Raw genomic sequence first — 22,063 nt, forward strand, 5'->3', positions numbered from 1 at the left:
AAATTATTCTAACCTTACTGAGTATTCTTGCTCCCTTGCAAGTATTAGGTGATCACATATGAGAAGATTTATTTTCTGGTGTTAAGTTCCTTTCCACTGGTCTATTTTTAATGCCAGTACCTACTGCTTAGAGGACTAAACTTTGTGATATAGTTTGAACTCAGGACATGTGATGCCTCCAGCTTTGTTCTTTCTCAGGGTTGTCTTACCTCTTGGGGAGGTTTGTCATTCCATATGAATTTTAGGATTTTTTTTCTATTTATGTGAGTAATTCCATTGGAACTTTCATAGGTATTGTATTGATTCTGTAGATGTCTTTGGGTTGTACGGACATTTAATTTTTTTTGATTAAAAACTTTTTTTTTATTGTGGACATTTTAGCAATATTAATTCTTCCAATCTGTGAATATGGATATCATTCCATTTGTGTCTTCTCCAATTCCTTTAATCAAAGTCATATAGTTATTAGTGTACAGATTTTTAACCTCCTTGGTTAAATTTATTCCTAAGTATTTTATTATTTTTTGACACTGTTATGAATGTGACTGTTTTATTTCTCTTTCAGATAGTTTTTTGTTAGTGTATAGAAATACAAATAATTTTTGTATGTTGATTTTGTATCCTGCAACTTTACTGAATTCCTTCATAAGTTATCATAATTTTTTGGTGGAGTCTTTAGGATTTCCTATATATAAAGTTGTATCATCTACAAACTGAGACAAATTTCCTTTTTCTTTTCCAGTTTAGATGCTTTTTTTCTTGCCTAATTGCTGTGTATAGGTCTTTCAGTGCTGGGAGGTATTGCATATGATGTCAGTTGTGACTTTGTCATAAAAGGCTTTTATTATGTTCTGTATGTGTCCGTTAGGTCTATTTGGTCCAGGGTGTAGTTCCAGTGCAACACTTTATTGTTGATTTTGAGTGGGTAATCTATCCATTGTTGAAAGTGGAGGTATTGAAGTTTCCTACTATTATTGTATTGTCTATTTTTCCCTTCAGATTTGTTATATTTGCTTAATATATTTAGGTGCTCCAATGTTGGCTGGATATATTAACAATTATACCACTTTGATGAATTGATCCATTATTCATTCTATAGTGACTTAGCAGGAGGATGAAGAATTTATTAGGGGTGTGATAATTCTGGTTGCAAAGAGTCTAAAAGAGTTTAAGGATCAACAGCCATAGGAATAGGATAAATTGTAGACAAAAATGGCAGCATGGTAGATAAAGCATTGATTTGGAGCTCGAGATGAGTCAGTTATTTAATTCTAGGCCTCAGTGTAGCAAATCTACTGGCTCTGGAGCTAATAAGAAAAACAGAGACAAATTCCTATTACATAGCACAGCTGATTAACCGTAAGGGTTGTAGAGATACAGTGGTATTAGCAGGTGCTTAAGCAATGGCCATATTACATTAATTAATATTTAAAAACTTAAGATAGGGAAGGAAGGGAAGGAAATTTCAGAAGATTGCAGGATAGTCAATAGTGTCAAAGGCAGAATAAACTGAAGTGATGGTGGTTTAGTCACTAAGTCCTGTTTGACTCTGCAACCCCATGGACTGTAGCCCGCCCCGCTCCTCTGTCCATGGGATTTTTCAGGTAAGAATACTGGAGTGGATTGCCATTTCCTTCTCCAGGGTGTCTTCCCGACCCAAGGATTGAACCCAGGTCTCCTGCATTGTAGACAGACACTTTAAGTACAATGAAGCCTGAAAGGGAGGGACCACTAGTGTCTATTAGGTTCTGGGATCTTTGTGGGAGCAGTCTTGGTGGAGGGCAGGTAGCACCGGCTGTGTGCTATAAGGTTGGGGATATTGGGAATGAAGTGGTGGGGGTAGGTGGGGGAATCACAATTTGGTGCCCATGGGAAAGACAGAAGTTTGCTAGGGGGACAGGCACAAGGAGGGCTTCTTGTGTGTTTATAAGTTCATTTGCTTTTTTGTAAGATGGGCAACCCTGATCTTAGTGAGATGAAGGCACCAGGAGGTAGACAGGACTGATAGAGACTGGGAGTGTTTCCCTCATGAGGAGGGGGTTGGCTTCCAGTGCAAAGGTGAATATGGTTGCCTGGGGGATGATCAGGGCTTTTCCTTGACTGGTTTGAACCCAGGGATGGAGTTGAAGGGGAAGAGAGGCACTTAATGGAGTTTGTCTCTGGTGGGTTCAATTTTTAGGTAAAAGAAGAGGGGAGGATATCTTCCAAGGACAAGAGGTCAGAGTGGACTTCAGGAGAGGAGCGAGCTTTGGTAAAAAGCAGTTTTTGAATTGAGATATAATTCACATACCATAAAAATTTACCCCTGTAAAGTATACAATTCAGTGGCTTAAGTTTATTCACAAATTGTGCAACTATCACAAAGTCTACTTTCAAAACATTTTTAGGGCTTTCCTGGTGGCTCAGTGGTAAAGAATCCACTTGCCAATGCAGGAGACATGGGTTTGATCCCTGGTGTGGGAAGTTCCCATATGTTGTGGAGCAACTAAGCCCATGTGCCACAACTACTGAGCCTGTGCTCTAGAGCCTGGGAACTCCAACTACTGAAGCCTGTGTGGGCCCAGAGCCTGTGCTCCACAAGAGAATCCACCGCAATGAGAAGCCCGTGCATTGCAACTGGAGAGTAGCTACCCCTCATTGCCACTAGGGGAAAAGCCTGCACAGCAGTGAAGACCTAGCACTGCCAAAAATTGCAAAAATAAACAAAAACATTTAAAAAAAAACACATTTTCTATCATTTCCCCCAGAGAAGCCCATTAAGTAGTTATTCTCTATTTCTTCCACCTCCAGACCCTGGAAACCATAAATCTGCTTTTTATTTTTATGGATTTGCCTACTCTGGACCTTCTATATAAAGGAAATCATACAATGTATGGCCCTTGGTGATTGGCTTCCTTCCCTTAGATTTATGGACTGTGTGCATGTTTGTGTCCCCTCAAAATTCATGTGTTGAATTCCTAACCCCTATTGGGATGGTATTAGGAGGTGGAGAGTTTGAGAAGTGATGAGGTCATGAGAGTGGGGGTTCCTTGGGGGCTCAGATCGTAAAGAATCCGCCTGCAATGCAGGAGACCCTGGTTGGATTCCTGGGTAGGGAAGATCCCCCTGAGAAGGAAATGGCAATCCCCTCCACTATTCTTGCCTGGGAAATCCCATGGACAATGGAGTCTGGCGGGCTACAGTCTGTGGAGTTGCAAAGAGTTGGACACAACTGAGCGACTAACACTAATACACTAGGTCATGAGGATGGGACTTCCATGACGGAATTAGTGCTCTTCTAAAAAGACAAAGAGGTCTCCTCCTCTCTCTCTCTTTCTCTCTCTGTCATGTGAGGATACAATGAGTAGAGGGCTCTCTATAAACCAGGAGGGGAACTCTCACCAAAATCCAACCATGTTGACATCCTGATCTTGGACTTCTGGCCTCCCGAACTATGAGAAATGAATATTGCTTAAGCCACTCAGTCGGTGGCATTTTGGTACCGCAGCCTGAACTTGCATAATGTTTCCAAAGTTCATCCAAGTGTAATATGTATTAGTTACTTCATTCCTTTTATTTTTTCTTTGGCTGAATGATAGTTCATTGTATGGTTGTACTACTTTTTCATCAGTTGACAGGCATTTGGATTGTTTTAATTTTTTAGCTATTATGAAAAATGCTGCTATGAATATTCATGTGCAAGTTTTTATATGGACATATGTTTTCAGTTCTCTTAAATACATGTCTAGGAGTTGAATTGCTGGTTCATATGGTAGCTCTATGTTTAACTTTTTCAGGCCCTGCCAAATTGTTTTCCACAGCGGCTGTCCCACTTTACAATCCCATCAGCAGTATATGAGGGGTTCCAATTTTTACCCATCCTCAATAGCACACTTTTTTTAGTGGTTTCTTTTTTTTTGGCTGTGCATGAGCTTGTCTAGTTGCCTCAGGGCATGTGAGATCTTAATTCCCCTACCAGGGATCAAAGGCACATCCCCTGCATTGAAAGATGGATTCTTAAAGGAACACCAAGGAAGTCCCCCTTCCCCCCTACCTTTTTTTAAATAGTATTTTAGATTATAGCTAGCCTACTGGATGTGGTTTTGATTTGCATTTCCCTAACAACTAATGATGGGAGATAGTGATGGACAGAGAAGCCTGGCATGCTGCAGTTCACGGGGTCTCAAAGAGTCGGAGATGACTTAGCAACTGAAAAACAGCAGCAGCAATGACTAATGATGTTGAGCATTTTTCTGTATGCTTGTTGGTCATTTGTATATCTTCTTGGAGAAGATCTATTGGAGAAAGATCTATTTAAGTCCTTTGTCCATTTTTAAACCAGATTGTCTTTTTGTTGTTGAGTTTAGGAGTTCTTTATATATTCTGGATTCTAAACACTTATCACTTATAGGATTTGCAAATATTTTTTCTCATTCTGTGAAGTGTGTTTCCACTTTCCGGATAGTGTCCTTTGATGCGCAAACATTTCAAATTTTGATGAAGTCTGATTTATCTATCTTTCTTTTGTTGCTTGAGTTTTTGGTATCATATTCAAGAAACCAGTGTCCTAATCTGAGGGCATAAAGGTCTGCCCCTATGTTTTCTTCTTAGAGTTTTATAGTTTTATCTTTTATATTTAGGTCTTTGATTCATTTCGAGTTAATTTTTGTATATATAAAGTACATGTGGACCTTAGAGTGATCCATCTAAGTATAATTGACAGAAGTTTAGGAGTTCAGAACAATTTGCTGGTCCCACTTACTTCTCACCAGAAAGGGAAAAAAAAAACACCATTAATTATACGATGAGTGTTCATGGGGCCTCCAGGTCTAAAGAGGAATTTGAATTTGAACTAGAACCTTTCAGAACAGGGGACAGAGCACTTGTCCATGGTTATTTAATTTAATGGTAGCTGATATAATCCCGATTCCTGGCTCAGCCACTTACTAGTTTTGTGTCCTGGAGAAAGTTTCCTAATCTCTTTCTGTTTCCACCTACCTCACAGGGGTTTTGTGAGTATCAAATACAAGTAATATGAGGATTAACTGGAGCTAATACATGTAAAGCACTTAGAACAATGCCTGGCTCAGTGTGTGTCTGTGTTAGTCACTCAGTCGTGTCCGACTCTTTTGTGACCTCATGGACTGTAGCCTGCCAAGCTCCTCTGTCCATGGAATTCTGCAGGCAAGAATACTGGAGTGGGTTGCCATTTCCTTTTCCACCAATGTAGAGACTTCCCTGTCAGTCCAGTGGTTAAGAATCCCCTTCCAAGGCAGGAGGTGGGGAACATGCCTCAGGGCCAAAGAAACAAACATAAAATAGAAGCAATATTGTAACAAATTCAATAAAGGCTTCAAAAATGGTCCACATCAAAAAAATCTCAAAAAAAAAAAATTACCTCTAATGTAAATGGTACATCTGTCTATTTGTCTCAGTACTACCTGCCCCGACCCCAGTCTTAGCCATGATCAACTCTCCCCTTCAATTCTTTCATTCTGCAGCCAGAATGATAAAGTATGAATCAGATTTTGTTGGTTTCTTGATTAAAACCTTTATATGGTTTCTTTGTAAACATGGAGTAAAATCCAAATGTATTTCCATAGCCTAGAAAGTTCTCCATACGTGGCCTTTACCTATTGCTTTAACTTCAGCTGTACAAGGTGGATATTTCTATGTAACAAATGACCCCAAAATTTAGTGGCAAAAATGAGGGATGGTATTATTATGCTCATGGATTCTGTGGATCAAGAATTTGAATACAATGGAGCAAGACTATATTGTCTTTGCTCTACAATGTCTGGGGATTCATTTGGGGAAACTTGAAGGGCTTTGGTGACTTCCCTGGTGGCTCAGATGGTAAAGAGTCTGTCTGCAATGTGGGAGACCCGGGTTCAATCCTGGGTCAGGAAGATCCCCTCGAAAATGGAATGGCTACCCACTCCAATATTCTTGCCTGGGAAATCCCATGGACAGGCGAGCCTGGTGGGCTACAGTCCATGGAGTCACAAAGAGTCGGGCACAACTTAGCGACTGAACAGTGACAACAACATCAGGATAGAAGTGGCATGAAAGGCGATGTCATGTCAGAAGTGGTTCCCTTTCTTAGACATAGACACACAGCTGTTGATTTATTAGCTATTGTCATACAGCCAGGGTGGAGGTCAGAAGGACAATTCATGCAGAGTTCCATATTGTCTCAGGCTTCTCAGGGCTGTAACTTTGTGAGTCATGGGGACTTGACAGTGGATGGAGAATCTCACCTCTCTGCCCTGTTTCCATCCACTCTACCCCCTCTGTGTGAGGAGTAGGGAGGCTTCCCTGGTGACTCAGACGGTGAATAGTCTATTTGTGATGCTGGAGACCCAGGTTCGATCCCTGGGAGGAGTAGGAGTTTTATGCTAACACCTTGAGGCAGAACTCTTGGTTCCTGCAGTGGGAAGGGGCTGTGGTCTGTCCTAGGTCCTCCTGCAACAGGATGGATATGGAAGGGGATTGACTCATGTGGAGATTGACTCTGGTGCTTAGTTGGGCAGGTACCATCCATCAAAGAGTTCAGCTCTTTTTTGGGTCACTTTTCAGGCAAAATGGTGGCAATGGGTGGCATTTGTGGGGGCATCTCTAGGGTGCAAAATGGGCTTTCTTAGTGGCTCAGATGGTAAAGAACCTGGCTGCAATGCAGGAGACTTAAGAGATGCGGGTTCAACTCCTGGGTGGGGAAGATCCCCAGGAGAAGGAAATGACTACCCACTCCATTATTCTTGCTTGGAGAATCCCATGGACAGAGGAGCCTGGTGGGCTACAGTCCATGGGGTTGCCAAGAGTCAGGCATAACCAAGTGACTAACACATTGTAGGGTGCAAAGGCCAATGTTTCATCAGTTAAGCCTAACCCTGGGATAGGATCTGAGAGTAGGATTCTGAGGAGCACCGGTTGGTAGACCAACCGGTGCTCCTCAGAATCCTACTGTCAGAGTAGGTTGGCAGCTATTCCAGGGGAGGGCTGCCATTTTTCAAGAGGTCCTCCTACCAGTAATCCACCCACCTGGAGTGCAGCCTGAAATCATCTGGGGCCACTGTCTTCTTTATGCTTTGATGAAAGCCATAGCCTGTCATATTCCAAATGGCACTGTCTCTCTCAGCCATGTATTAGCTGATTGGGCTCAGACTGCTATGAGCAGGCATGGTTGTCATAGGAGAGCAACTCAAGGTTGTAATTTAGACAGACCTGGAGGAAGGTATCAGAAGGACCTGCCATGGTTGGGGAAGGGAGAATCAAGCATTTGGTCACGTGTTGCTGTCTGAGTTGTAAAAGCTCTGAAAGCACAGAGATGCTGAGTCACTTCTCTATTGTTCATGGCGATGCAGAAGACAGGTTGGATCATGGCCAGCTGTCCTGCTTCTCGCTGTCATCTTGAGAACCAAATCCACCTTCACAAGCAAGTAGGGGACACTTCCTGAGTTGTTGCAGTAGGAATTGCTGCTGAGTATTAGCCTGCATGTGTCGCTTCAGTTGTGTCCAACTCTTTGCGACACTATGGACTATAGCCCTTCAGGGTCCCCTGTCAATGGGATTCTCCAGTTAAGAATACTGGAGTGGGTTACCATGCCAGTGCAGGAGTATTAGCCTTGGTAGGCTGAAATAGAGATGTAAGCCAGCTGCATTTTGGCCAATGAGATACAGATATGTATAGCTGGAGAGAGTGGCTTAAGCTGGCAATGGCTGTGGGTCCCAATGCTGCATGCTGTGTTTTCTTTTAAAAATATTATTTATTTATTTTATTTATTTGGCTGTGTTGCATCCTAGTTGTGGAATGTGAGATCTTTCCTTGTGGTACACGGACTCTCTAATTGCGGTGCTTGGGCTCAGAAGTTTTGGCCTGTGGGGCTTTGTTGCTGTGAGGCGTGTGGGATCTTAGTTCCCAGACCAGGGATCAAACCTGTGTCTCCTGTATTGCAAGATAGATTTTTAAGCACTGGACCACCAGGGGGAGTCCTCTGCATGCTATGATTTTTATTATGACTTTGCAGCCTGACAGCGTTTTGCTGCATCTTTGTAGGAGAAATGACAGTGGCTTGGATGAACTCTTTCTCACTGCTCTTCTCCATCACTCTGATATGGAGGTCATTGTATGAATGCCCAGATTTGGTTTCCCCAGCAAATGATGACTCAGGAGATGATCTGCGTGAGGCTTGCACTATGTCTCTCAGCTCTGGCCTTGACCCCAAAAGGAGGCTGAAAGGGAGGGGCTCAAACCAGTGGCTTTCCAGGGGTCATGAGTTTAGAATTCACACTACTTCTGTTCCGATCATAACCTTGATCACCCACCAAATCATGAACACTTCTGGTATTCTGTAGGCAAAATGGCCAAATGACTTGATAGGGCATAACGAGAGGAAAGATAGCGAATGGGAGTGGGCAGGATAAGGAATTTACGTCCCAGTGCTGGATTGAAAGGACATTTCACTAGGTGACCTTGATTGTCCTGCCTTTGCCTACCTAAACTTCCCACATACCAACCTAGAAGGTTTTTGTCACACTGGAGGATGCCAGTGCTATCAAAGTGTTCTTTGTTCAAGCTCTCCTATCCCATTCCCATGAAGGAGAAGTGTCTGGAGATACATCCACTGATTCTAGAGGTTTCTGCAAGGTGGAGAGTGTCTCTCCCAGAGAGGACATAATCCATCTATGAATACAGGGTGGTACTGGTAGCAGGTTAAGTTGCCCAAGCCTTAGTGACAGTTCCACAGCCTCCTTTACTGGGAGAAAATGCTTGTCTTGAGTGCCCATTCGTCCTCCTGGCAGTTTTCACTAAATAGATTGGACCTAAGACAGAGCCTGGTTGTAAACTGTGTGCAGTAGAAGGTCATTTTAGACTCAAGTTCCAGTGTAACTGTATGTGATTACTGGGACATTTGCTCAAGGAGCTTATTTAGTCATTCATGTATCCATCATTTCCCCTCCTGTCAATCCATCTGTCCACTCACCAATCCATCTCTCCATCCATCCATCCTTTCATCCATTCATGTGTCCACTCACCCATCCATAATCCACCTATCTACCCACCCATCTGTTCTTTCAAAACTTGCTGTGTGTTTATTGTCTACAAGATACTATGATGGGTGCTGAAAAAACAGTGTCATCTCTGTCCTCCAGAAGCTTATTGTCTAGGAGAAGAAGACAATGTGTAAAGAAATAGGCAGAGGAAACTGTTGCAGGTGCTTTGTGAGACGTCTGTGCTGTATAACAGAAGGAGTGGTCAGTTCTACTCAGGAATGGGGTCAGCAAGGGATGGGTGTATTTGGAGAGACACAGATGTGAGTACAGACACTGAGGCTATATGCAAGGGAAGTGAAGGGTTTTAGTGTGGAGCATGGGGTGAGCACTAGGGCTGCAGAGCGGGCTGAGGAAGGCAAGGGCAGAAGCAGAGGCTGGGCTAGTCACAGGCCGGGGATGTGATGCTAAGGGTTATGGGTCTTAGCCCACAGGGACTGTGAGCAATTCCAACATGATAAGCAGAAGCGTAAATGATATGGCCAGCTTTGCACTTTTGTAAAAGTACTCTGACTGCAGGACCGAATAGACTCAGGAGCAGGGTCCCAGTGAATTAGGCCTGTGAGAGATGGTGACAACTCAGATGAGCGCCGTGGCCTGAGATGGAGAGGAGACAGGAGGCGAGAGAAAAGACACCACCTTCTCTCAGCCCTCCAGGATTACCTTCTTCCTCTCTCAGCTCACTTACTTTGAAGTGGCCGTTTTACCAATTTCACTCCATTTTTCAATTCTGGAGGAACAGAGGGGAACTGCTGAGCTGGATAGACAACAGTGCAAGCTCTCCAGTTCCTCCCCCAGTGGGACTGCAGCACCCACACGAAGTCAGCCTTGCCCGTGATTATAGCATCTGGTCTAAAGGCCCATGTCCTCCATGGGGCGTCTGCTAGCAGCACGGCGCCTGTTGGCTGTTCCTCCTTTGCTGACTTTCTTCTCCGCTTCTGTCTCGTGAGGGCCTACTCTGTTTCTGGAGGGAGGCCAGCCGTGCTCACAAGTATTTGGATGGGTCTCTGGGGACCCATAAGTCTCTGGGAACACAGAGCCCCCAGCCCAGGCCTGGGGCACACTTTTCTGGAGCTGGTCAAGCACACATGCCTCACCCGATGGCCTCGCCAAGCACAGCACCTTGTAGCATAAGGAGGGGCTGTGTGTGTGGAGTTTGTGATCTTCTTGGGCTGGCCCACGGTGGATAATAAACTCTGGCCCATATGTGCGTGCTCAGCTGCTCAGTCGTGTCCGACTCTTCGTGACCCCATGGACTGTAACCTGCCAGGCTCCTCTGTCCATGGAATTCTCCAGGCAAGAGTACTGGAGTGGGTTGCTATTTCCTCCTCTATGGGATATTCCCATCCCAGGGATCAAACTCACATCTCCTGCACTGGCAGGTGGATTCTTAATCACTGTGCCGCCTGGGAAGCCCAACCTCTGGCCCACTTGAAAACAAACAGTGGGTGGGTCGAGGAGAGGAGGGAGGAAGAGGGGAAGGCAGAGCAATCTGATTAAGGGGAAATTCTGCATTTCTTGAAATCTTTACAATATCCAACTGGACTACTTCCAAGAATTCACAGACTAAAGCCAACAAATCACCCCAAAGAGGTCTCTTGGGAACCCATTTGAGCAAATAGGCAAGAGGCATGGAGTGTTTTTGAATCAGCGAGTAGATCTCAGTCTGTGAACATGGCTGGGTTCTTTTAAGGGACTTAAACTCCTGAAACTGACACTCTCTGGGCATAGAGTTCTCCGTTTTTCTTGGTCCTTTTTTGAAACTGACACAGCTTCTGATTCAAGGAGGGCCCAGGTTGATGAGGATCTGCTGTTATTTTCTGGATGTGGGGGAGCATGAGTGGGCTTGGGAAGGGAAGCAGACTGCGGTGCCCACAACTGGCCTGCAGGTAGACCTGAGCGGCAGAATGCCTTTGGAGGGAAGATGCCCGTGGGAAAGGGCTCTGCCTGCTCTGCAGTGGATAACTGGAGCCCAGACACACGACCAACCCAGTGAGATGAATTCTCACCACCTGGCATTTTGTTTTATGTATGTATATATGTGTGTATATATATATATATAATTTATTTTTTTTTAGAAAAGATAGTACCTATATCTTAATGAACAGTCATTCTAAAATGCTGCTGACATAACTGAATTTCTTATAAGTTTTGCAAGGATTTGGAGAAGGGAATGGCAACCCCCTCCAGTATTCTTGCCTGGAGAATTCCACAGACAGAGGAGCCTGGCGGGCTTACAGTCCATGGAATTGCAAAGAGTCTGACACAACTGAGTGACTAACACACACTTTGCAAGGATTATATCATTTTTTTAATTAATAAAATATTTGCCTTTATTTTTTACCCTCTTTTTTGTTAGCTAATCTTTTTTAAAAATTTATTTTTAATTGGAGGATAATTGCTTTACAATATCGTGTTGGTTTCTGCCATACATCAACATGAATCAGCCATAGGTGTACATATGTCCCCTCCCTCTTGAGCCTCCTTCCTATTTCTTACCCCATCCCACCCCTCTAGGTTGTCACAGAGCACTGGGTTTGAGTTCCCTGCATCATACGGTATATTATTATAATTATTATTATTATTTTCTGTGACAAACCCAAAGCATGTGGGTGAGATCTTAGTTCCCAGACCAGGGATCAAACTTGTGCCCCCTGCATTGGAAGCACACAGTCTTAATCACTGGGCTACCAGGGGAGTCCCTCCCCATCTGGCATTTTAAAAACCTGGGGTTCACATCAGGGTAGGAGAGGTTGTCACTCAGGCTGCAGGCTGGCTCAGCGGGACAGCGTGGCCCGGGGACACCTGCACAAGGCCGTTGCTGGGAAGGGCTTGCCATTGGTTTGCTCATTCAATGTATGTGTTACTGAGTATTATGAGGTCTGTGCTGGTTGGGGTGGAGAATAAGGCCCCTTAGACAGTTTGCAGGTGAGAGGGAAGTACACGAATACACAAAATACTTCCAACTTTGTGGTCACTGGTGCTGAGGAGACGATACTAAGACAGGGAAGAGTGGTGACTGTGGGCTGACTTCAGACAGGGTGGGCAGGAAGGAGCTTCCTGCAGAGGGAGTTAAAAAAAATTTTTTTTTAATTGGAGGATAGTTGCTTTACAATGTTGTGTTAGTCTCTGCAGTATAACGAAGTGAACCAGCTATATGTACATACATATATCCTCTCCTTCTTGAGCTTCCCTCCTGCCCCCACCCCCATCCCACCCCTCTAGGTCCTCACAGAGCCCCGAGCTGAGCTCCCTGGGCTCTACAGCAGCTTCCCACCAGCCATCCATCTTACACATAGTAGTGTATATATGTCAACGCTACTCTCTCTATTCGTCCCACGCTTTCCTTCTCCCGGTGTGCCCACAAGTCTGTTCTCTGCCTCCTGCAGAGAGTATTGGAGGGTCAGGAGGAGCCAGCCCCGCTGTAAATGGAAGAAGAGGAGGAAACAGGCAGAAACCATGGGCTGCCCGTGGGGGTGGGGCGGCGGAACCCAGGAAGAGTCTGTAGAGAAGAGACAGTTTGCATTTTATTTATGGAAGCAGCCAATCAGGCTCTTCCCCTTTCAGCCCAGGGGCAGTGCATTGTGGATTCTTTGTTCACTTAAACTCTGGTGTTGATCTATCATGTTTCCAATGAGAGGAAAGCTGGGTCGCTGAGAGAAACTGAATCTCACTGGGGGATGAAGAAAGAAAGAGATGGAGAATTAATTTGGGGATAAGGGCAAGTGTCTAACACATACAGGTCCTGACTGACTGATGGACGTTCTTGGTGCCTCAAGTGGCAGCCAGAGACTGAAAGGGGTGAAGAAAGAGACTGCAGACCACCTATGCTCATTTCTTTCATGGTGGGCCCTGGTTGCTGCTAAGCAAATACTTTAATCATTCAGATAACTAGCACCTTGGGCTTGGGGTCTCCACACAGGCCTAGATTGTGTGCAACAATCCAGTTACACACAATCCAACAACAATTGCAACAATCCTCCTGTTGCTCTCGTGTGAACCCGGGCCTTGAACAAGAGGTTTCTTTGAGCTTTACACTCCTGTCCAGAAAATAAGGATATGGAGACTTACCAAGTAAGATTTGGGGGAGGATTGAATAAGATGTATTTAAAGCACCCAGTCCTTGTATCTAGACTCTGGTAGGTGCTCGGTGAATGTCGTTTCCCTCCACGCTGACTGCACTGCTAAGTTGCTCCAGTCGTGTCCGACTCTTGCGAGACTATAAACTGTAGCCCACCAGGCTCCTCTGTCCATGGAATTCTACAGGCAAGAATACTGGAGTGGATTGCCATTCCCTTCTCCAGGGGATCTTCTGAACCTAGGGATCAAACCGGCATGGCTTACGTCTAACCTGCATTGGCAGGTGGGTTCTTTACCACTAGTTCCACCTGGTAAACCCATAACAGTGTTTTACTAGAAAACAAAAAGAAAGATCGTGATGATGACATTAATGACTCTTTCATAAGATGTTCCTGCTGGAGAAAGAGCAGGACCATCAATGTACTTTGGGGAGGGGAAAGTCCTGGGGAGGGATTGCATTTCGGTTCATATTCTCCAAGCTTCCTTTCCTGTAAAAGGAGGGTAGGAGTGGTCTAGACCAGCTGTCTCCAACCTTTTTTGGCAACAGGGATTGGTTTTGTGGAAGACAACTTTTCTGTGGACAGTGGAGGTGGGCGTGGACGGTGGAGGTGGGGGTGGTTTGGGGATGATTCAAGTGCATTATATTTACAGTGCGTTTTCTTTTTATTATTATGACATCAGCTCCACCTCAGATCATCAGGCATTAGATCCCAGAGATTGGGGATCCCTGGGTCTAGAGGCCAGAGGTAGACTAGTTTAAAAACATTCCTGGGTTTTACCTCTGGAGTTTCTAATCAGATGATCTGAGCTGGAGCCCCGGATGGTTCAAATGCAGAGGCAAAATCACTTTAGGTGATTAAGACCCAGATATGCTGGAATAAGCATCTCCAAGGCCCTTTTCAAGTCCTGAGTCATCATCATCCATCACGCTAGACAAGGACCAAGGGGACCAGATCACTCTCCTCATTCACCACCAGATGGCGAGCTTGAGGCACAATGGTCAGAGAGAGACGTGTCTGTCTTGGCTCTGACTGAGGGACCCCAGGGAAAATCTGTAGTCCCACAGAGGGTGCTGTGCCAGGCAGATAAAGGTGCGGGGCGGGGGGGAGGGGGGTCATTTGGGAGGATTGTGAGCCAACTGGAGATAAGAAGAGAAGGCCAACGTAGACAAGCTACTAGATTCTGTGAAGTGCATAATTTCCTCTGTGCCCTGATGTCGGCAGGATTTGGACGATGAAACTTGCTTCTTCTGCATACAGTAAGGACTTCCTCAGGACCCTTCGCAGCCCCAACTTCCAGTTCCAGCAAAGTCAGCATCTGGCTCAGAGGACCAGTCCCTCTGATCCTCGTCAGCCCCCACCCTGTCCCCCGTGGTAAAGCATGTCCCCACTGGGAAAGGCAGTAGGCAGGCTGGGACCCATTGGAGACTGCCCCTGCAGACTGCCCCTGTGGGGTTACACCCATCATGGCTCAATTCCAGCTGCAGAGAAGCAGGCAACACTTCCCTCTCAGTGTCCTAGCCGATGCCCTTAGTTTTTGGCAAGGCAGAATTCCAGTCCTTCCTCTTACCACCGCATTCATTTAACCTTAGCAGCAGGCTGCATCCGAGGCCACTGCCCTTGGCGTCTGTACTGCAGCAAAGTGAGCACTTGAAATCTTCTCTTCTTTGCCAACTATTTATATTTGGACTCTCCCTGCTCAGTGACATCCTGAAGGTTTCACTTCTGCAGAGGCGCGGGGGTGGGGGTCACAGAAGCAGAAATGGTTACCCTTGCTCCCCAGAGGGGGAAGAAGAAACCGAGAGCAGAGGTGGGGCTGGTCCAGGAGGGGACACTGCTGCCGAGGAAGTCAAAGCAGCCGTCACGCTGGAGTGCTTGAGTGACTGGGACTCACCTCCCACCCCCGGTTCCCGGCAGGTTGTAGGACCGGAACATCTCAAACACACTGGATGTCATCACTCCATGTACCCCATCCTTCTTGTACCCTTTCTCCTTAAGGCTCTTTATTAGGATAAAAGATGAGTAAGACTTGAAAGAGCTCCTAGACTGTGTGACCTCAAACTTCATTTGGTGCTCACTTGGATATGGTTCAATGGTAAAGAATTTGCCTGTAATGCAAGAGATGAAGGAGATGTGGGTTCGATCCCTGGATCAGGGAGATCCCCTGGAGGAGGAAACAGCAACCCACTCCAGTATTCTTGCCTGGGAAATCCCATGGATAGAGGAGCCTGGCGGGCTACAGTCCATGGGGTCACAAAGAGCTGGACACGACTGAAGTGACTGAGCACACACGTACCACCTGGATATAGGTTATCACTGGATTTAGGATACCGCTCCTGCTGCTCTTGGATCATGAGGCAGGGTCTCCCTTCCTCCAGATCACCAGGATGTCTGCAGCAGAACCATTTCATTAACCCATTGTCCATCACTTCTCGGGCTTCCTTGGTGGCAAGGCAGTATAGAATCTGCCTGCTGATGCAGGAGACAGAGTTTTGATCCCTGGGTTGGGGAGATCCCCTGGAGTAGGAAATGGCAACCCACTCCAGTATTCTTGCCTAGGACATCCCATGGACAGAGGAGCCTGGTGGATTACAGTCCATGGGGTCACAAAGAGTCGGACACAACAACTAAACAACGACATCACTTCTGGCTCTTTCTAGATGCTGGGGGAGGCCTATGGGAATTGGGAAGGCAAGGACTGTGAAGGGATCGTGAATGTGGACTAGGCCAGCTTATAATGCTTTAAGTTTTAACAAAATTCAGAAAAATCATGCCTGAGAATTGGTTCAACTATTTGGTTCAGGGACAATGATTTGTAACTTTACAGGCAATTTTCACTCGGTGTTCATCCAAAGACAGTGTAAAAATACTGTATATTAACAAGTCAATCAATGCAGAGTGGGTGGAAAATTCTCCCCCACATCGATTCCTTCTCTGCATTGTATTGAGCGGTAAGTATGGTAAGAAATGCAGATTGCTGACAGTTCTTGTCCTTGGTCAATTAAATCTATTTGGCACCTTCTATGTGCCAAATACTCTTAGGCTCCACTCAGAGCAGACAAATGAATTTAAACATCACATCTCTGGATATTTATGAGCTGTAATGTCAGTTACCGCTGACATTAGGTTTAGGAACCTTGTATCAGTGGATATAGAAATAAGACTGATATAAATAAGATGGATATAAAAGCTCTTGGGAGCAAAATATTTAAGGGCAAACTCATAAATAACAAGGTATAGTTAAAGCCTTTACGATCAAGCAGTTCGGGAGCAGGAACATAGAACAAGAATATAAATAAACAATGTCATTAGTGGTTATTTTGCTTTAATTTGACCCACATTTACTTGTTTGTCAAGTAGTATTTTCCTTATGATTTAATAGGATACTCATTCCCCTGCTGCCCCTCACCCACTCCTGGTTGGAAATGACAGTGGGTTTTCTGGGTAGGAAGGTACATTCTATGTGTGACTTTGACCCTTTCAGGCTGACACCAATACTTGCTGACTTCAACTCACTTGGCTCTTAGCACATCGCAGAGTTGGAAGGGGAAGTGCTCCTTTTTTCAATTTTTAAGATGCAGAGCTAATTGGAACTGCAATGAATTAACCAGCTGGGAAGCTTGCTGGGTGCCCCAGAGCCTCTTTCTGCGACTTTAGAATTTACAGAAAGAGAAGTGAAAGGGTGCATCTTACACCTTCTGGAGAGACAAATAACCATCCAAAGTGGCCAGATGCAGAGAGACTTTGAAACGTGAGCCCATTCTAGCCTCAGGATTATTTTGCGTTTATCTGGCTAATCTTTGCTGAGCAGGTGTGAGCCAATTAAATAGATTTTTTTCCTCCTCTCCATGGTTGCCGGAAGGCATAGATTACGTGGGGATTCTATCTATTGTTTGATCTCTAGTAGAGAAGTTCAAGGCCAACCCAGATGTTTTAGTCATTGTACTTGACTGGGCAACCTTTGATAGACCGCTCGCGATCAAGTGGTTCAGCTTCTTCTTTCTACAGGGATTCTGAAGTAAGAGCATCAGAGAAGGACTTGGACAGAGCCAAGGGGTCCCAACCTGTTCAATTTCTAGCCCTAGGAGAGAGGCCTGTGTGGTAGCATCTCTGGCTGGGGAGTTAGGACTACCTCTGTTTTAAACGGATTCTGGGTGGTTCTCTCCATGACTCAGGATATGTTTCTTTTTGAGATCGCCTTTACTTCATTCCTCCAGCTTCTCCAGTTCATCTCCTGGCTTTTGACTTCATTATGTGAACTGGGGGGCCAGTCTATAGCAATGCACATCCTTTGAGCTCCTTGAGCGCTGTTAATCCTAAATTTCTCAACAGAATTGCAGGCAGCATAGAAATGTATTCCCCTGCCCTCCCCACACCCCTTGCCTCCTGCTTCATTCCCCTAAATCGTGTAGGTGAGAGTGACTATTAAAGAGACCCGGGCCCTAGACCGAGGCTTTTTTGGCCCCAACAGGCGCTTGATGCTCCTCCCTTGCTCCCAAGTTCCTGGCGACCCCAAGGCACAAAAGGATGTTTCAGGGCGGGGTTTCCATCCCCAGCAGCGAACTACGTCTTCCCTGGCTGCTTTCCTTCCCTGCTTAGAGCAGTGAGGGCTTCAGACTTTCTTTTCCAGCTGCCAGGCCAAGGATGCCCGAAGCCTGGCTTCCGGCTCCACTTCTCCGCAGCCTCACCACCGGCCCGCGCCTCTTCGCCCCCGGGGAGCCCAGCCGGGCGCCGGCCGCCCACAGGCCCGCGTCCAGCCGCCCCTCTCCAGGGCCGGGCGTGGCCGGCGCGGCGCCTCGCGGAGCCTTCCCGCCCCGCTCCCCTTCCCTCCGCTCGCTGCCATCTGAATTCCCCCGTCGACTCCTGGGCGGAGGCCGAGCGAGCCTTCGCGAAAGGCGAGGGCGGCGGGAGGAGGGTTCGGGCGCCCCTCCCGGGCGGCGCGGCGCCGGCCGGCCGTGCAGTCGCGCGCTCGCCGCCAGCAAAGCCATTGGCTCGGCGCAGTCACCCCACGCGGGGCTGCAGCGGCGGCCTCCGCGGATTGGCGCGCGGGCGGGCATCCACCGGGGCGCGCGCGAGCGGGTGCGTGCCGCCGGGGCCCCATCTAAGCCCACCGTCTAGGGGCTGGACTCCCCCGTCCATAACGATCACCCCTCCGCTATCCCTGCGTAGCTGATGCTGCATTTGGGGCCTCTGCCAGCCCCGGTGGCCGATGCCCTGGTCCAAAGAAAGGGCGCGAAAGGCGCGCTCCCATATCGGGCGCACGCACCGACCGCCGCCCTCGGCTGCACTGCAGCAATTCGCGCACTCGCGCCGCTCCCCTCCCCGCCCGCACTTATTTGCATATCCCACGATTGTGACCAATCAGGACTCGTCTCTCTCGAAGCGGATGGCTTTGGCCCGAGAGGAAAGGGAGTGGCTGGCGGCGCATGCGCCGCGGTGGCAGACTTGAACCGAGGCTTTTATTGCTGTAGTTTATTTCCACCCCCTTCCCTCCTGTTCTCTCTCTCTCTCTCTCTTTCTTTTTTTCCGCCCTAGCTGGGGCAGTGCTGGAGGAGAGGAAGAAAAAGAGACAGAGGATTGCATTTATCTCTTACGTTCCTGATATTTGCTATCAGAAAGACCAGCTATTCGACTGCACATTTTTCAATCCTGCAAAAAAATAACCAAGTGTCTTTCCTGGCAATTTTTGTTTTAAAGCTGCTCTTTTGAAATTAATTTTTTCCCAGGAGAGAGATGTCTTATCAGGGGAAGAAAAATATTCCACGCATCACGGTGAGTTGGGTACTTGGGCGATATGAGATCGGCCAGCAACATTTTTTTTTGTAGCACAAATGGTCTAAAGAATATTTATTTTTTTTTAAAGCAGGGGGAGGAAGAGGAACCCAACTTTTTTTTTTCTCTCTCTCTTTTCCCTCTTGTTAGTGAAGAAGGCGATCGTGATGGGAGACGCAATCCTATGGAATTGTAAGCCGCATAGTTTCTAAGGCATTAAAATAGGAGCGTGAGTGCATTAAGGTCGTTTTAGGTAGCGCGCCAGATCCGCTGTATCCTTTTATTGTCAGAGCGAGATGCTGCGGTGCCGGCCTGCGGGGTGTGAGCAAATGGATCCCAGATTGAATATGCATGGTTGAAGCTCGGATATTGTTCTCCCAGCTGCGTGCTGCGGGGCTGGACTCCTGGAGCCTGATGGGGGAGACGGGGAAATGGATTCTTCCTCATTTCCCGCCCCCACCATAAGGGGCTTTCTGGAGCCTTCCTCCGGTTCTTCGGAAAAAGGAGCGATTTCAGCCCGGAGGCGTAATGACAGCGGAGGGATGCTGAAAAGGGCTGGGTGTACCGGGATCCTGGGGAAACGGGAAGGAAAAACAGGGACGTGGTGATGAGCAGAGGAGGAGGTGCGGGGGGTGGGGGGTGGTAAGGACGGACAGGCGTGGGCTTTTTGTTGACCAGGACCGGTTTTTGATGGCCCTATTGGCTTTCTCGCCCCAGGGTTTGGGGCTGGGATCCTGGCGGGGCTCTGGGCTCGCTTTCTTGTGTCTGCAGCCGGGGAGGCGTCTGTGTTGGCTTATACAAAGCGGGCTAGGAGGGTGGGCGTTGGGGACAGCACGGAGCCGGGCTTGGGGAGGGTAATGGCGCTGCGCGACGCGCCGAGCAGATGGCCCGGCCCGGCCTCGGCCAGACAATGATTGCAGCAGCCGGAGATGAGGGCGCAGTCCTGGGCCCTGGGGTCCTTAGTCTGTAAATCAGGAGCTCCAAGCGATGACTCTGCGATGCTTGGGAGATGAACACAGGTTCCTGTTCCCGCTGCTCCCCCGCCCCCATCTCTTCTCGCCAGTCTTAGCTCTCTGCATCCCCGAATGATATCCCGCGGAGGGAGGAACGCGAGGGAAATTCATTGTTATATAATGATAACGCGATTGCAACTGGTAGAACCCAGGGCTGAGGCGGTGACGGAAAGAAAGAATCTTTGAAAAGTCACGATGTGTTTAGGGCTGGGTCTGAGGGCGCGCTTTCACTGTGGTTTCCTCCTTAGCCACCGGCACCCCGGCTTCCACTGGATGCACAAGGGCACACCCATCCGCAGGAGAGGGATGTGGGAGCGAACGCATGGGGGAGGGGGCGTGTGCCCCGGAGGGTTTTAGCGGATGAGCTGCTAGAGCAGAGGCGGTGGCTGCTAGCTTTTTCTGGAGGGCGAGAGACCCAAAATCCCAAAGGGCCGAGCGCGGGGGCACACCACATTATGTGTTCATTGCGCCCGAGAAAGGAATCTGGGGCGTGGGGTGGGGGGCGGGTGGAGAGCAGATTTGCTGCAAGCCTGAAGTAATCCGCTGTCTTCGTAAATGAAAAAGGCAGTTCCGGTTTGACAGTGTGGGGAGAAAAAAATTTAAAAAGCAAACAATCAACAAGACTGATTTTTTTCCCCCCTCAAAAGAGCGCCCCCTTTATCCTTTAACAAAATCTGGTTGCAGGATAGTGGGACCTATAGCATGGTTTCCCTCCCTCCATCAACACGGCCAACCTCTTATGTAAGAAGCCACACGAGTGAGCTGGGCTGTGATGTTTCTCTCTCTCTCTTTTTCTTAACATGATGTTGGCTCCGGGATTCGCATGATGGCTGAGACAGGTACCGCAGTGACAAAGCGAGCAGGTGGTGAAGGGCAGGGCTTCTCCTTGCCTCCCCAAGGATATTTATCCTGTCAAAGCTGGGTACTGGGGAAGTGGGGGAGGTCATTGTAGACAGTTCATGCACTGGATCAGGTGACTTTGGGCCAGTGGTTTAACCTCTCTGAGTCTTAGTTTCTATCTGTGTCCTGGGAACAATAATCTGGCTCCATCCACCTCACAGGTTTGATTGGCAGCTGGGGTGACATGGTTTGCAGGGCAGGATTTTGTAAAGGTTTTTACATTTATTTTATGTAAATGCAGGAATTGTTGCTGCCTCTTTATTCTGTCTCTCCAAAGTCTACAGCAGAACGAAGGCCCCCACAGTGTACACAATTAAAATAATCTTAATGTTTTTCATTATGTTAGAGAAACAATAAATACTTTTTAAACCCAAGTGTGTGTGCATTTATGTGTAAAAGTCTTTTCCCCTATGTCTCAAGCAGCATGTATTTTTTTCTAAAGAGTTGCTTTAATTTTCTCTTTTTGTTAAGTGCTAAACATAAATTGCACTTGATGAAAATATTTTTAATTGAATTTTGGGTTAATTATTGTTAAAATGGATTATATTAAAACCATATTAAAAGGTCATTTAACCCTTGTGTGGAATAATACAGGTGTGTATCCGTTGAACACAGGATTTTAGCATGAGATTCCGTCAACAGCATTTGCTATAGAGATGAATCATTACATTCTTGTGACTTATGGGCTGCTTGTCATATATTTTTTTTGCACCAATTAAAATATAAGTACATGTACAGTCAATAATGTTGTGAGAGTTTTAGAACTTGTCTTCTTATCTACTTTATCTGAAAACTTTACCTTTTGCTTAGCAGCTGAACAGTTAAAATGATGCATCTTTGAAGTATTTTCTCCCCACCTACAGTTGCTGTGATTTACCACAAAGATAAAGAACATACTGAATTGAAACCTTGCTATGGTTGAACCAAATGTGTTTGTGTAGAGTATCCCATGACAACAGACTTTGGTTAATTTTTCCCCCACACAAACCTCGCCAAGAATTGACTTCCCCTACTTGTAGGTGTATTTTGTTTTAAAATGAAGTTTAGCCTAAAGCTATTTAAAGTAATTGTCTTCTTTATCTGAAATGTTTTTAAATAGCTCTTTAAAGAGAGATTGTTGGGCTTTTTTTTTTTTTTTTTAATTCTTTTTTGCTTTTGGGTCTAATGGAAAGAGATTTTTTCCTCTAGGATAAGCTTTGAATTCTGCCAGAATGTTCTGACTCATCAAGTGATGAACAGGTTGCCACATACAGGTTCACCTTTGTCAGT

The 22,063-nt window shown here is 46.5% G+C and overlaps 1 protein-coding gene across 3 annotated transcripts in view; it reads left to right on the forward strand.

The window, feature by feature from the left end:
* DPYSL2 (dihydropyrimidinase like 2) overlaps positions 1–22,063 on the forward strand; it is a 118,533-nt gene that overhangs the window by 20,747 nt on the left and 75,723 nt on the right. The window contains exons 1-2 of one of the 3 annotated variants that reach the window (XM_027549960.1): positions 18,569–18,881; positions 19,032–19,073. The exons of 1 other annotated variant lie outside the window; for it this stretch is intronic. Coding sequence is in view for 1 of the 2 variants with exons in the window: in XM_027549959.1 (XP_027405760.1) it covers positions 18,843–18,881 (39 nt within the window). In the remaining variant the exon portion in view is untranslated. Of the gene's footprint in view, positions 1–18,535; positions 18,882–19,031; positions 19,074–22,063 lie in introns of those variants that run through there. One more of the 3 variants, XM_027549959.1, reaches the window with a different exon arrangement.

Source organism: Bos indicus x Bos taurus, chromosome 8 (assembly GCF_003369695.1).
Source record: "Bos indicus x Bos taurus breed Angus x Brahman F1 hybrid chromosome 8, Bos_hybrid_MaternalHap_v2.0, whole genome shotgun sequence".
Lineage (NCBI taxonomy): Eukaryota > Metazoa > Chordata > Mammalia > Artiodactyla > Bovidae > Bos > Bos indicus x Bos taurus.